Source organism: Sminthopsis crassicaudata, chromosome 1 (assembly GCF_048593235.1).
Source record: "Sminthopsis crassicaudata isolate SCR6 chromosome 1, ASM4859323v1, whole genome shotgun sequence".
NCBI lineage: Eukaryota > Metazoa > Chordata > Mammalia > Dasyuromorphia > Dasyuridae > Sminthopsis > Sminthopsis crassicaudata.
The window spans coordinates 447,260,362-447,274,182 of NC_133617.1; the positions used below are offsets into that span (position 1 = coordinate 447,260,362).

Below are 13,821 nucleotides of genomic sequence, written 5' to 3' on the forward strand. Positions count from 1 at the left end.
TTTTGAGAGACTCTTTCAACCACATTGGATAAAGCCAGTTCAACTTCTCTCAAAGTTTCTTTTGTAAGCTGGCGTAGTGAGTTTAAAGCACTATCTCCCCTTAAAATGTCATAATGGTTGCAATTGACAGGTAATCAAGCCTAACACTGGACACATCCATTGGATATTTACTATCAATTTCTGAAAGTCATTTAAGGTGTTTAGCTTCTCTGTTCTTAAGGAAAGTTTTTGTACTGTAAGCACTTTAGGGTATACTTCATATCTGAAATATTGAAAAGGAGCATGTCTTTGAATTTTTTCTAGAACTATGTGCAATTTGTAGTTCCTTAGTGGTCTTTTATAGACATGCTTCCTACATTTGTTCCTCAGGTGCACATTCCAATACATGATAATCCATGTAATGTAATAACATTACTTTTGGAAATGCTTTTCTTATTGGAGGAAGAGCAGCAACAGCATACACTTGGCATATAGTAGGACTGTTTTTCATTTCCTGTGGCAAAACTGTCCATTCATATCTTTTATAAGGCTCAGCTAAGTTATTGCTGGACACTGAAAAAGGCAAATGTTTTCATATCCTCCTTATCTAGAAGGACAGAATAGAAACAATCTTTAATGTCTATAACTCACAGAGGCCATTCTCTAGGCCAGTGGTCCTCAAACTTTTTAAATAGGGAGCCAGTTCACTGTCCCTCAGACTGTTGGAGGTCCAGACTATAATAAAAACAAAAACTCTCACTCTGTCTCCGCCCCTCAGCCATAACCCAGCGGGCTGCATAAACGTCCTCAGCCTGCCGCATCTGGCCCACGGGCCATAGTTTGAGAACCCCTGCTCTAGGCAATTGAGTAGGAGATGGAAGTCCAAGCTGAAGAGTTCCCATAATTTCCATCTGTTCATTTACCTTTCTTAAATCAGTCAACATCCTCCATTTTCCAGATTTCGTTCTTACAACAAATACTGGAGAATTCCAAGGACTTAGAAAAGATTGTAAATGTCCTTGGTCAAGTTGATCCTGCATTATATCTAATAAGGCCTGAATTTTATCACTACATAAGGGCTACTATTCTATCCACACTGGTGTATCATTTTTCCATTGAATAGGAACAGGTGAAGGCAGGCCTTCAACAGCAGCCTTGCCTAAAAAACCAAAGTACTCATTTTTAACCCTAATTGTTGTAAAATGTCTCTTCCCCACAGATTGATGGGGATTTTTTCAACTATAAAAGGAGTTAAAAACTCCTGTTTCATCTTCAAATATCCATCTTAAAGGGGTAGCACTAACTTCAGCTGCTATTGATCCTCTTACACCAGACATGTAATTGTCTGCCTTAATCTTTGGCCAGTGACTGGGCCAGTTGGCACCTCTAATGACTGTACAATCTGCATCAGTGTCTACCAATCCTTCTAATGGTATGCCATTTATATAGATAGTGAGCATAGGTCGGTCAGCTGTCATAGTTGCTGTCATGTATATTCCTGGATTTTGTTGCTTGGAGTCAGAATCTGGGTGACTATCACTAGATTCCCTATTAGGAGTCTGTATCAGTAAACCTTATGCTACTACTTCTCCTGGTTGATAAGTTACACAATGTCTACCTGTATTAGTGACTGGGATATTATCTGCACATTCCCTGGTTTCCCATATCAGTATATGGGTGGATACTGTTTTGTAAGTACTTTCAGGAGGTGAAATGGTCAAGCCTGCTGAGCCTGGAGGCAAGGGATCCATAGGTTGGAGAGGAACAGATTGTACCTCTCCAGGGAGTATCTTAGTAGTCCTAGCTGCATACAACTCTGTTCTCCCCAATAGTAATCCCTTTCTCCCATCAGGTTGCTTCCTAGCTAATTGGTTGTATAATCCCTTTCTCAGAGGCTTCCTGGCTGATTGGTCATGTCTGGGTACTGAACTTCTAGGCACTCTCTGAGTGTAGCATCAGCTGCCATCATGCCCCAAGTATTTTTTATCTTGGGCCCTAGGGATGGGCCCCTCATCCCGTTTCCCTGAATCAGTCTACATTCTGATGCCCAATGGAAGTCTCTGTTGCATTTTGGACATGGGGTATTGGGTCTTGTTCTCTCACCTTTTTTTCTCACTCTATCTCTATGCCAACATTGAGCTTTCAGATGCCCTACTTTACCACCTTGAAAGCATTGATGAGTCTCTTTAGAAGTCCCTTGCCAAAATATCTTGGGAAGTCTGCATCATAGCCTGGCTATAAAAGGTATTTGTGCACACTATGGCACAGCATCTATGATCTCCTCTAAAGGAGCATCCTTGTGTAGTCCTAGTATAATCCTTCTATAAACCTCATTAGCAAGTTGCCTTATCATAATGTCTGTATTGATATTTCCTACTTCACAACAATTATGTAGGAATGGCTTATCTTCATCTACTTCTCTCTAGGATATGGAGACTTTTGGCTAAACAAATCCAATTCATCTCCTCTACATCACACCTTTCTATGCCCATCTGCTTAGTAACTCATTGTGTAATGCTGGTGAAACTGAGGCAAGACAGAGATTAGTGTTTTTAATATTTTAATAGTGGAGAATTTGGACTAGCAAAACCATACTAGCCATAGCCAGCCGATTGGATGGAGACTTGTGTCTCAAAGCATCCAGCATCTAGCAAGTAATTCCAGAGACTTTTATAGGGCTCTGGCTATCAGGGAAACAAAGACAAGGGGGGGGGGCAGAGCACTGGGTGAGTGAAAATTCAAGAAAGGACCAGGACAGGTTGGGGTTCAAGAAGATGGTCTAACAGGAAACAAGAAGTCTGGGCCCAGGAGATACCCAAGTATTTGAGATAAGTCATCTGGAGTTTTATGGCTCTGGAATGCTAGAGTGACCATAACTCCACAGCCCCAATTATCTCAGTCCTAATGGCCAGGAAAGGTGGGGGGGGGGGGAGAAGACGGAGGGGGAGAGGGAGAAGAGACACAGTATCTAACTCAGGGAAATGAGATATTATAATTCAAGGAAACTAATAAAGGGAAAATGAGGTACTACAATTTAGGGAAACTGAGGCAGGAAAACTGAGGCATAACATTCCACACACTCTCTCCTGAATATTCAAATCATTGAATTATTTTGGAGGGTCTTAGCACCATGATTTTGACTGAACCTACCTGGAGTAGACAAACTAAAATAAAATTAGAAAATATGGAAGGATTTATGGTGAGGGCAAGTCTCTCCCTGATAACCCCAGAGCCAAGGAATCCAGTTTGAGATGAACAATTCAATGCAAGTTAAGTCTGCAGTTATTTGTGCACTTAACTCAGCATGTGCTTATAGAGGGAGCAGCAATGCTCAACCTGTTGTGCTAGCCCTTCTAGAAGGGGTTCTGCATGGCTGTCAGAGACTCTAAGGGGCAGGAAGAATGAGGCCTGAAATTACTCCACCTGTCCCCACGCAGAAGAACAGGCAGGCTAAGGAACACTACTACAGAAAGGATCCAGATTATTGAGCAGAGTGTGAGAGTATGCACACTTAATCAGACCATCAAGACAGGCAAACCGTGAACTTTCAGGGGCCTGATATCAGACTGCAACATCCTTCAAGGATACCGAATTTTGAAATGAAAATTAAGGAACTGGGGTTGCAGGACTGGAGAAGAGGATCAGAGATACTGTCAGTCACAAGACAGGTCCCTATATTTTGGAGATTTCCAAGGATGATTTCTGGTTGTTCCCAAGAACAAGTAATCAGAAAATGGTCCCAGAAACTGAGACTTCCAGGACAATTCCAACAGAATAAGGTTCAAAGTTAGAGCAGAACCAACAATCACAGTAATAAACCAACCAACGAATAAAAGGAAAAAGGACTGCTGGAAGGGCTTCCGATTTGAACTGGTGGGTTAGGGAGGGCCAGTCGTGCCTGGGGCAAAGTTAACAGGAATTAATGGCATTAGGAGTTCTCATTCTTTCAAGAGCTTTTGGGAAAATCTGTCAGCTTCTTGGTCTCTTATCTTTTATCTTCCCCTTTTGTTTTATCAAAGGAATCATCCAAAGGCAAGTAAATAAGGGGTCCAATTGTCAAGTAGCCATATCACATACAAGTCCTGAAAGTGAATTAAAGTTCCTATACATAACAGACTGGTATAGTAAGGGTTTTCTACCCTGGAACTTATCCAAAAATCCCTCAAATAATTATGTGTCCTGAAGAGAACATTGTGTTCAATTAGATAATGCAGATATATACTATAAGCATCCTGTACAACAACAGTTACCCAAATTTTAACCCAAGATTTTTCATCCTAACACATTGTAATAGGAATTTAGTAGTCAGTCAACTTTCAGTACCCCCCTAAATCAATGAGGCTCAAAAGTCCATTAGGGAAAGGGATGACGGTCTCATCTCATGAAACTGCTTTCTGCTGAGAATGGACACAAGCTGAATCCTAATTCCAGGGAGGGGGTGTGGTGTGGTGTGCTGAAAGCATCCAATGGGCTGATCTAGGTCCCAGAAGCAGATCAGTACAGCTGTAACATGACCAAAATCTAGAACAGAAAACAAATCTAACAAATAAAGGTTAGAATGGTATGAGATAGAAAGACTAATTCACAAGAACTGCTCCAAAATGAGAGGTCAATATAGCTTGACCAGCAGGTTCCCATGTAAGGAAACAAGTTTGTTTCATAGGACAAACATTATTGTCCCAATAAACAAAACAGCAGTTAGGTCTCACAGACAACTGTGCCAATTGTCCTTTCATTATTTTAGAAACTTTTAAAGACTTAAATATCTACAGACACAAATGTCTAGTAAATGATAAATGACTAGGCTAAATACTTATTTGCCTAAGTATTTAGGATATAATGACTACATATAGTCAGATTGGAAACACCAAGGTAATTATATAATTGAATTGTATTAATGGTTTCTACTGATCATTTGTTCTAATCATAGAAATCAGCCACAGAGGAAAAAGCAGGGTCATGGTTATAATCAATCAAAACTGATTCTTCAGCACATACATGACACAGAATAAAATAGCCTTGACTCAGTTTTACTTCAGGGATTGTCCCAGTAACTTTCATATAGGGGAGCTTTAAAACTCCCAAATAATATTAGCCACAGGTTTACCTCCAATAATAAATCCCATTAAACAAAGTTTCAGATGAATCCTAAACAAGTATTTACCATGACCTTATATTGATAACATTAAGAGATTCATCCCAGAAAGTTCACAGCTTATCTTACATATTTAAGTAGATGGTTTATAAAGTCAACATTACACAAATCATTTTGCTCTTAAAATGCCCAAAACATAGAGAAATTCTAAATTGTCCATAGCAGAAACATGTTCAAAGGGACAAAGGCAAAAACTATTATTCTCAGAGTCCCTTTAAATAATGTGAACAACCTCAAGATGACTCTATACAATCAATTAAAATTCATACAGAATATCCTAATTCCACATAAAAGAACCTTTCAGAATTAATATTAATAATTTCTTCATTCTTTTTTTATTATTATAGCTTTTTATTTACAAGATATATGCATGGGTAATTTTACAGCACTGACAATTGCCAAGCCTTTTTTTCCAATTTTTCCCTTCCTTTCCTCCACCCCCTCCCCCAGATGGCAGGTTGACCAATACATGTTACATGTGTTAAATTATAAATTAAATACAATATATGTATACATGTCTAAATAATTATTTTGCTGTACAAAAAGAATCAGACTTTGAAATAGTGTACAATTAGCCTGTGAAGGAAATCAAGAAATGCAGGCAGAAAAAAATATAGGGATTGGGAATTCTATGTAGTGGTCCATAGTCATCTCCCAGAATTCTTTCGCTGGGTGTACCTGGTTCAGTTCATTATTGCTCTGTTGGAACTGATTTGGTTCATCTCATTGTTGAAGATGGCCATGTCCATCAGAATTGACCATCATATAGTATTGTTGTTGAAGTATGTAATGATTTCCTGGTCCTGTAATTTCTTCATTCTTATAAAAAATATTAATTAAACCTTTGGAAATAACTCTACCAAATTATAGATCACATTTGTTATCATATTCCTTAAAAAAAGAGACCATTATGCACTTAAATAAACATTCAGTAATTAAAACCATGTAAGAGTAGGCTATTCCTTTAAACAATAAAATGCTCGATGCAGCAGAGAGACAACTGAGTTTGTCTCCATTTCTAAAAAAGCAGCCACAATCAACAGAGGAGGAGGATGAGTTAAATTTTCACCTTTGAAGCCAAAAGATCCCTTCCCATTTCTCCCTTCCTCATTCTACTTCTCTTTATTATTAACTTTTAGGGTGCCAAATCCTTCTCAGAATTTATTCAGCCAGTGAGTTTTCTTTCTCCTAGCAAATGGCAAGCTCATTCCATTAAAAGACTTGCCTCTTTCTTTCAACTTAACTCTTCCCTTTTTTGACTTACTTTTCTCTCTCTCTCTCTCTCTCTCTCTCTCTCTCTCTCTCTCTCTCTCTCTCCATTCCAAAATACTCCCTGTAACATTCTCATCTCTGTCTCCTCTCTGACTGCAACATACTGTATTCTAACCAGATAGTTTATTCAAACTGTCGATTGTTTTTGCAAATCAATCCTTCTTATCCCATATATGTAGAATCACCTCTTTTCTCCTTTACTTTTCTTTTCCTTCAAAACTCCTAAGATTCACAATATAGTGAACAGCTAAATAACGTCATAAAGCTCATACATAAGTTCAAAAGACCTGACAAAATTTAAAGCATAACTGATCTTTTAAAAATTTTGTCTTTCAGTAAAGGTTCAATATTCAAGGCCCAGTTAACAGATAAGAATTATATATGGGTCTGGGGTAATACTCCTTATAGGCTGGATCTTTGCCCTTATTAGTACAAATGACCTCACACTCTAAGTTATAATGAGGAAAAGCTTCTGACCCAACCACATCTTTAGGATTACTAAATTATCTTACATGGGAGTTTTAATGCCAAGATGGCCCCAACTTAGTCTCATAAAGAAAAGGGCAATATGGTCCCACTCCTTGTAAACCTTGTAAACCATGTGATCTCTGGAGAAAAAAACATGGCTCTGGGGTACAGCGGACCTTCACTCAACTTTTAGAATACTGTCTCCATCTTGTGAGACAGCTTTCACAGTTCACTTCATTCAATATTAAGTTCCAGGCATTATAGTAAGAGCTGAGAATTACTAAGAAAGACAAAGGGCAGTTCTACTCTTAGGAAACTCAAAATTTAATAGATTTTGAAAATAACTAAGCTATATGTAGGATAAATTGGAAAAAGTGATAAAGAAAAGCTGCTAGAAGTAAAAGGAATTGGAAAGGACTTCCTGTAGAAGAAAGGAAATAAAGATCAACAAGCATTTATGTGCCTGTTATATGCCAGTCACTGAGAATACAAAGAACATTGTTTAAAATCCAGTGTCTTCTCTCAATGAATTCATAGTCAAATGAGGGAATAATCTGTAAGCAACTATAAATAAATAAGATATTTATAAGATAAACTGAAGATAATCTAGATAGAGGACAGAGAACTTTTCAGGCATGTGGGACAAATAGTGAAATTGATCAGAGTAGGGAGGTGGGAGGTCATGTGTGAGGAATAACAAGAAGGCTAATGTCACATGACAGAAAAAATGTGGAGTTGGGGCTAGAAGAGTAAGGTGTAAGAAGACTGGAAAGGTATAAGGGGGTCAGATTATGGCTTCAAACAGAGGCTTTTGTATTTTATCCTGGAGGCAATGGGGAGTCACTGGAGTTAACCTATTAATATTTAGCTTTGTCCAAATGCAAATGACCCATGTGTTCCTCTCTTCCCGAAGGGTGGAGAATATGTCTATGCGCCTGGAAGAAGTGAATGAGCGAGAACACTGTATGAAGGCTTCACTCCAAACCGTAGATATTAGGCTCGCTCAGCTGGAGGACATGTTAGGACGCATGGCCACGGCATTGGAACGGCTTACTGGTCTGGAAAGGGCAGAGTCCAACAAAATTCGTTCCCGAACCTCCTCTGACTGTACAGACGCTGCCTACATTGTTCGCCAGAGCAGCTTCAATAGCCAGGAAGGAAACACCTACAAGCTCCAAGAAAGTCTCGACCCTGCAGGTGAGGAGTCACTGTCCCCAACCTCTCCAACCTTAATGCCCCGTATGCGAAGTCACTCTTTCTATTCCATGAATATAAAAGACAAAAGTGATATAGAAAAGTTGGAAAGTATTTTTAAAGAAAGGTCCCTCAGTCTACACCGAGCCACTAGCTCCCATTCAGTATCAAAAGAAATCAAGGCTGTTCCCACCCCCATAAGTACTTTGGCAATCATCCCTGATTCCAGAAGACCATCATCTTGTATTGATATCTATGTCTCGGCCATGGATGAACTCCATGGTGACATAGATCCTCTGGACAATTCCATGAATATTTTGGGGCTAGAAGAGCCTGTCTTTCCAGCTCCAGCAACATCCACTGCCCCTTCAAGTAGTGCTTATGCAACTCTCGCACCTACAGACAGACTTCCAAGCCGGAGCATGGACTTTGAGGATATCACTTTAATGGACACAAGGTCTTTTTCTTCAGACTACACCCACCTCCCAGAGTGCCCAAATCCCTGGGATGTTGACCCACCCTTGTATCATACAATAGAGCGGTCAAAAAGTAGCCGCTACCTGGCTACCCCCCCTTTTCTTCTTGAGGAGGCCCCAATTGTGAAATCCCATAGCTTTATGTTCTCTCCTTCTCGAAGCTATTATACCAACTTTGGGGTACCTGTCAAAACAGCAGAATACACAAGCATTACAGACTGTATAGACACCAGGTGTGTGAATGCTCCTCAGGCAATAGCTGACAGGATGATCTTCCCTGGAGCCCTAGGAGACAAAGTGGAGGACTTGACCAGCAGCCATCCAGAGAGAGAAGCAGAACTGAGTCATCCCAGCTCAGACAATGAAGAAAATGAAGCCAAAGACCGGAAGACACTCACATTACCCACCCAGGGGGGCAGTAACTCAGACAGAACCCTATCCAACAACATAGCCCTCCCCAAAATTGAGAGAGCAAACAGCTGTTATGCAGAAGAGCCCAGCACACTCTACCCACATACCAGGAAAAGTTTCTCCATCAGTGATAAACTTGACAGACAACGCAACACAGCCGGTAACGCAGCCAGTCTCCGGTACCCCTTCCAGAGGAGTAAGTCCTCCAGGCCAGAAAGTAAAGGGGACAGCCTGTCCATGAGGAGACTGTCTAGAACTGCTGCTTTCCACAGCTTTGAAAGCAAGCACAGCTAAATTTTAGATCTTCCTTCCTACACAGTGCAGGAAAAATAATACATTATCCCCAAGTCCATCTATCTCCTTACACATTTACCTGTTTTCATTAGCTAAGCAAAACTAACATCACTCTGGGAGGGATCTGATTTAAAGCTCACTTTTGGGACACTGGTTGGGGAAACTCTGTGTCCCAGGGTGTCAAACACCCTGACCTCAAATCTTGCCTTGATTCCCATTCATATTTGAGGGAAGAGGGGGGAAAAGGGAGAAAATAAGAGCCTAATATTATGTTTGGATAAAGCCCTCCATCTTACATAGCAGTGAACTGTGGGTAATGAATAGGCAACAAGGTCAATCACTGCTAGAAAGTGTTATTTTGACTTTTGACCATGATCAAGCTTTTTAGGACAGAGGGCTAATTTTTAAAATAATAAAATAAAATAATCAGCATACAAATGAGCTATTCTAAACTTCAATTCTGTTTTCTTTTTACATTGGTTCCATCATTGTGGTGATTGATGAAGAGCATCCTTTTTGTTCTGTATAAGCCGACAGCAAGCAACCCTAACGTCCCACATCCTTCACATGTCAACATCTTTGTAATTGATCATTATAAAGAAACAAACAAGGTAACACTCCTAGTTCACCTGTCTCTTTTATATTCACTTCTGGTGCCATAATTATTGATCTTGTTTGAAGAAAGGGGAAAGAAGAACAAGAAATGCCTGTGTATTTAGATTGTAATCTAAATAAAAGAAGAATTTATGTATGTAAAGAAAAATTTCCAGCAATTTGTTGTATAAGTGGGCATTCTAGTACAATTTGGGCAAACTCAAGATAAATGTAATTAAATAATTTAATATTATATATTTATTTTTTTAATCACACTTGCCATCAATGAATTTATTCACAGAATGGTACCATGCTGAACACTGGGCAGAAAGAGTTGAAATAATACCATAACAGGGTTATCTTCTCACTGTCTGATGCAATTAAACACATTTGGTTTGCTGGTATACTTCATCCTTCACATGTCACCACCATATTTTCTTGTTTTTTGCATAGCTCCAAAATCATACTGCCAATTTTTCACATCATCCATCATAATTGTTTTCTAAATATTACCATACCTAAAGTTTTGCCATCTGATCTCATCTCAGTCATAGAATTTTCTCAAAGGCTGTTATAATATTTTTTGACAATGAATCAAAATACAGATACCTTTTGGGGAGTGGGTTCAAAACATTAAATTATCTTCAAGGTGATTGGAGGTTGAATAACAACCAATGTCATCAGTTACAGCTCTGCTAAACTCAGTCAATATATATATTGTCTATATATATATATATATATATATATATATATATATATATATACACACACATATATATATATAGACAATATATAAACATTGAATATATAGAACAATCCTTGAAGGTTAGAAATTAATCTATGGCTTGGACTTTGCTCTTACTTTGGGTGTCTAAGAAAGATAACTAAAGATGGAGAGTTTCATTTATTTTTTGAAATCAAACATTCTAATTAAAAACATTTGTTAAAATAAAAACTAGCTGTTGTCAATGAGAATTATAGAATCAGTTGGTGGAGATTTAGTTTTCATTACTCAATGTTTCAATCACACCAAACACACACACACACACACACACACACACACACACACACACACACACACACACACACAGTTACACAGAACAGAAATGATCTTGCCTCTAGGTGATTATCTCAACCATGGTCAAATGCCTACTAATGCCTACTGGACATACCTTCACTTAGTATCCTAGCACAGGCAATGAACTTTTTTTTCAGAGTATAGCCTAATAAATGTTGTAGCTAAAGCAAAGAGTTAACAAGATTTTCATCCATCTTTTGTTTCTACAATGTTTCCAACATTGTTACTACTAATTAAGTGGAGTTTGATCCCCTAACTAACTACATACTTAAATAAATAACCCTCCTTAACTTGTTTTCTAATTCTCAGTTGATCAACAATGAGAAAGAAGGAATGTTGGGAGACATCCAATCCTACCAAACAGGCATTTAATTGTTTTACAATGATATACTTATGATAGTGAGTTGGACTGTGATTTCAATGCTTTGGGGAAATCTCTGAAAAGAAAGTTACCTTCACCATTGCAGGTCAAACCCTTCTCAAAAACTTAAGAGTCTCAGAAAACCATTATGTTAAGTAATTTGCCCAAGGTTACACAGCCAGTATGTATCAAAGGCAGGACTTGAGCCCAAGTCTTTCTAGTTCCAAACCCAACTCTCTAACCACTACACCATAATGCCTCTTATGTATGTAACATAGTTTGGAAATATTTGACTTAGTGATAGACACCTTTTATTTTCAATGGCCAGTGTTGAAAACTCAGTCTGTTGTAGGCCAAACTAAATTTGTAACAGAATAAAGCTTGAACCAGAGGTGTTCTAGAGTTTTTATTTGTTACATCTCATAGCTTACCTTTTTTGCTGGTTTGACTTCATGATCCTTGTGCCTGAAAGCTTTGAAAGTTTCAAACACTGGGTAGTTATACTAAGAATCCAGTATCCCTTGAGGGAACCAAGGAATGATAAGAAAATGATTCTTTTCTGACAAAATATAATACAAGCTATTAAGAGAGCATTCTAGATCAGAACTGACATTTGAAGTAAGGGGTTAAAAAAATCACAACAGAAACAGCATTTCATAATTGATTATTGATGGAATAAGGAGGGAAATTAGAAGAAAAGAAAAAAGAGGCCCCTAAAATTAAATGCATCATCATGACCAAAATTCTACTTGCTTCTTTGATTTAGCTATACATTGAAGCCAAATCCAAACTCATCTAGTCAAGTCTTTGGAACAAAATAGACTTAATGTATTTAAATACAACATGCAACATTCTTGACTCATTTTTTTTTTCATGTGCATGTATCACTCTAGATACACAAAGTTTTTTATCTTATTTTTTCCATCTCTGTTCTCTCTAAACCAATGTTGCATTGATCCCATTGCCTTGTCTAGTCTGTGACCAGTTTATTTATGATACAATGACCCTGATTCAGGAAATATTTGTTGAATATCTCTGTGAATGAAGATGAAGAAATAGCTATCTATAGCTACTGTCATAGGACTGTATTCCAAATACCTATGTAAGTCATGTATAACCCAGTAATGCTGTGGCATGTGGTTGTATTAATGAATGCTACAGAACAGTTTCAACGTAGCATTATCTCATCTATTTGCAAATCTTAACATTCAATAAAGAAGCACATGTTGCAAGGAATACTCCCAGTCCAAAATCCATCTTCTTCACATATGCTTGGAAGTTGTCTTTTTTGCTCCCATCTGAAACTACTATATGATTCCCACATTCTCCTATATGGCTCCACTATAAATGTCTGTATAAGCTGTTGTATATACATCCTCTAATGAGCCACTGTGAGCTATGTTCAGTAAGTTGTGAGTGGATGAAAGATGATCTGGCATATTATGAAATAGGACTGTCTGAAACAAATGAACTTATGATACTCTTGTTAAAATTGACAGCTGCTTGTTTATATCTGCTGATCGATTCAAGAAGCACTGTACAATATTTTATAAATTTTTTCATCTAATAATGTTTTATTTATAGTTTAAGTGATGCTATTTGGTAGATAGTTAGACACATATCCTAGATGGTGTACTGTAGCACTCAATGCTTTTGCAATGACAATGTCACCTAATTGCAGCAGTTTCTCTCTTTGTTCAGTCTTAATTTGTGTTGATAAAAATGCATGCATCACTTCATGAGTTTCTTTGGATTTCTCCAAAGCACTTACCATATTACTATTGCCTGCTTGTAATGCTGAAATCAGTTAGGAATTCATTCAACTTTCTGAGTTTCTTATATTGTTTTTTAATCTTTTCAATTTTTTAAAATTAAATATATATATGTATGTATATACATATATATATATATAAAATTGAACTTTTTATTATCCTTTATTAAAGTAATGAACAAATGAAAGGAAATGAAGTATTAACCAAAAGGTACATTGCTCTATGACATCTAAGACAACCAAAAGCCCAACAGGGCTCAGGTTTGCAAAAGCTAAGGAATTTTCCTAATGTTCAAAACACAAACATCTTATACCTTGGAACAATAACATTGAAACTGCTAAAAACAATGAGGTACAGTGAGGGAAAATATGCTAAGTCACAGTAGATCAAAAACCATCCAAAATCAGTGTCATGTGAATGTGCTTTTCTAATTGGTTCTTCAATAAGTACATACTTGACTTCTTTTAGACAGATGAGAATGTGTCTGAGTGATCTCTAAGTGACTGAGTTTGCTTTTGTTCTCACCAAAAAAAAAAAAAGAAAGAAAGAAAAGAAAAAATATCACCTTTCCTTTTTGGAGAACTATCTAAAACAAAGAAAACTTAAGAGTTGATTCATGTAGCCTTGAATCAATAGTTCCAAAAATAAAGGAAAAAAACTTTTAGTCTAGCACCCACAGCTGGAGGTTGCAAGTGAAAGAGACACAAGATATCTTTTATGTCTTTTAATAAGCCAATCACTCCGACTAGCTTGGAATCAGGCATCTG

At 37.7% G+C, this 13,821-nt stretch overlaps 1 protein-coding gene across 2 annotated transcripts in view; it reads left to right on the top strand.

Moving 5' to 3' along the window:
• TRPM3 (transient receptor potential cation channel subfamily M member 3) overlaps nt 1-13,440 on the top strand; it is a 603,878-nt gene extending 590,438 nt beyond the window's left edge. Inside the window, exons 25-26 of one of the 2 annotated variants that reach the window (XM_074280711.1) lie at nt 7,788-8,071; nt 9,756-13,440. In XM_074280711.1, coding sequence (XP_074136812.1) covers nt 7,788-8,071; nt 9,756-9,778 — 307 coding nt within the window. In that variant the 3' untranslated portion in view covers nt 9,779-13,440. Of the gene's footprint in view, nt 1-7,787 lie in introns of both variants that reach the window. The other variant, XM_074280710.1, reaches the window with a different exon arrangement.
• Nucleotides 13,441-13,821: the final 381 nt, after the last annotated feature.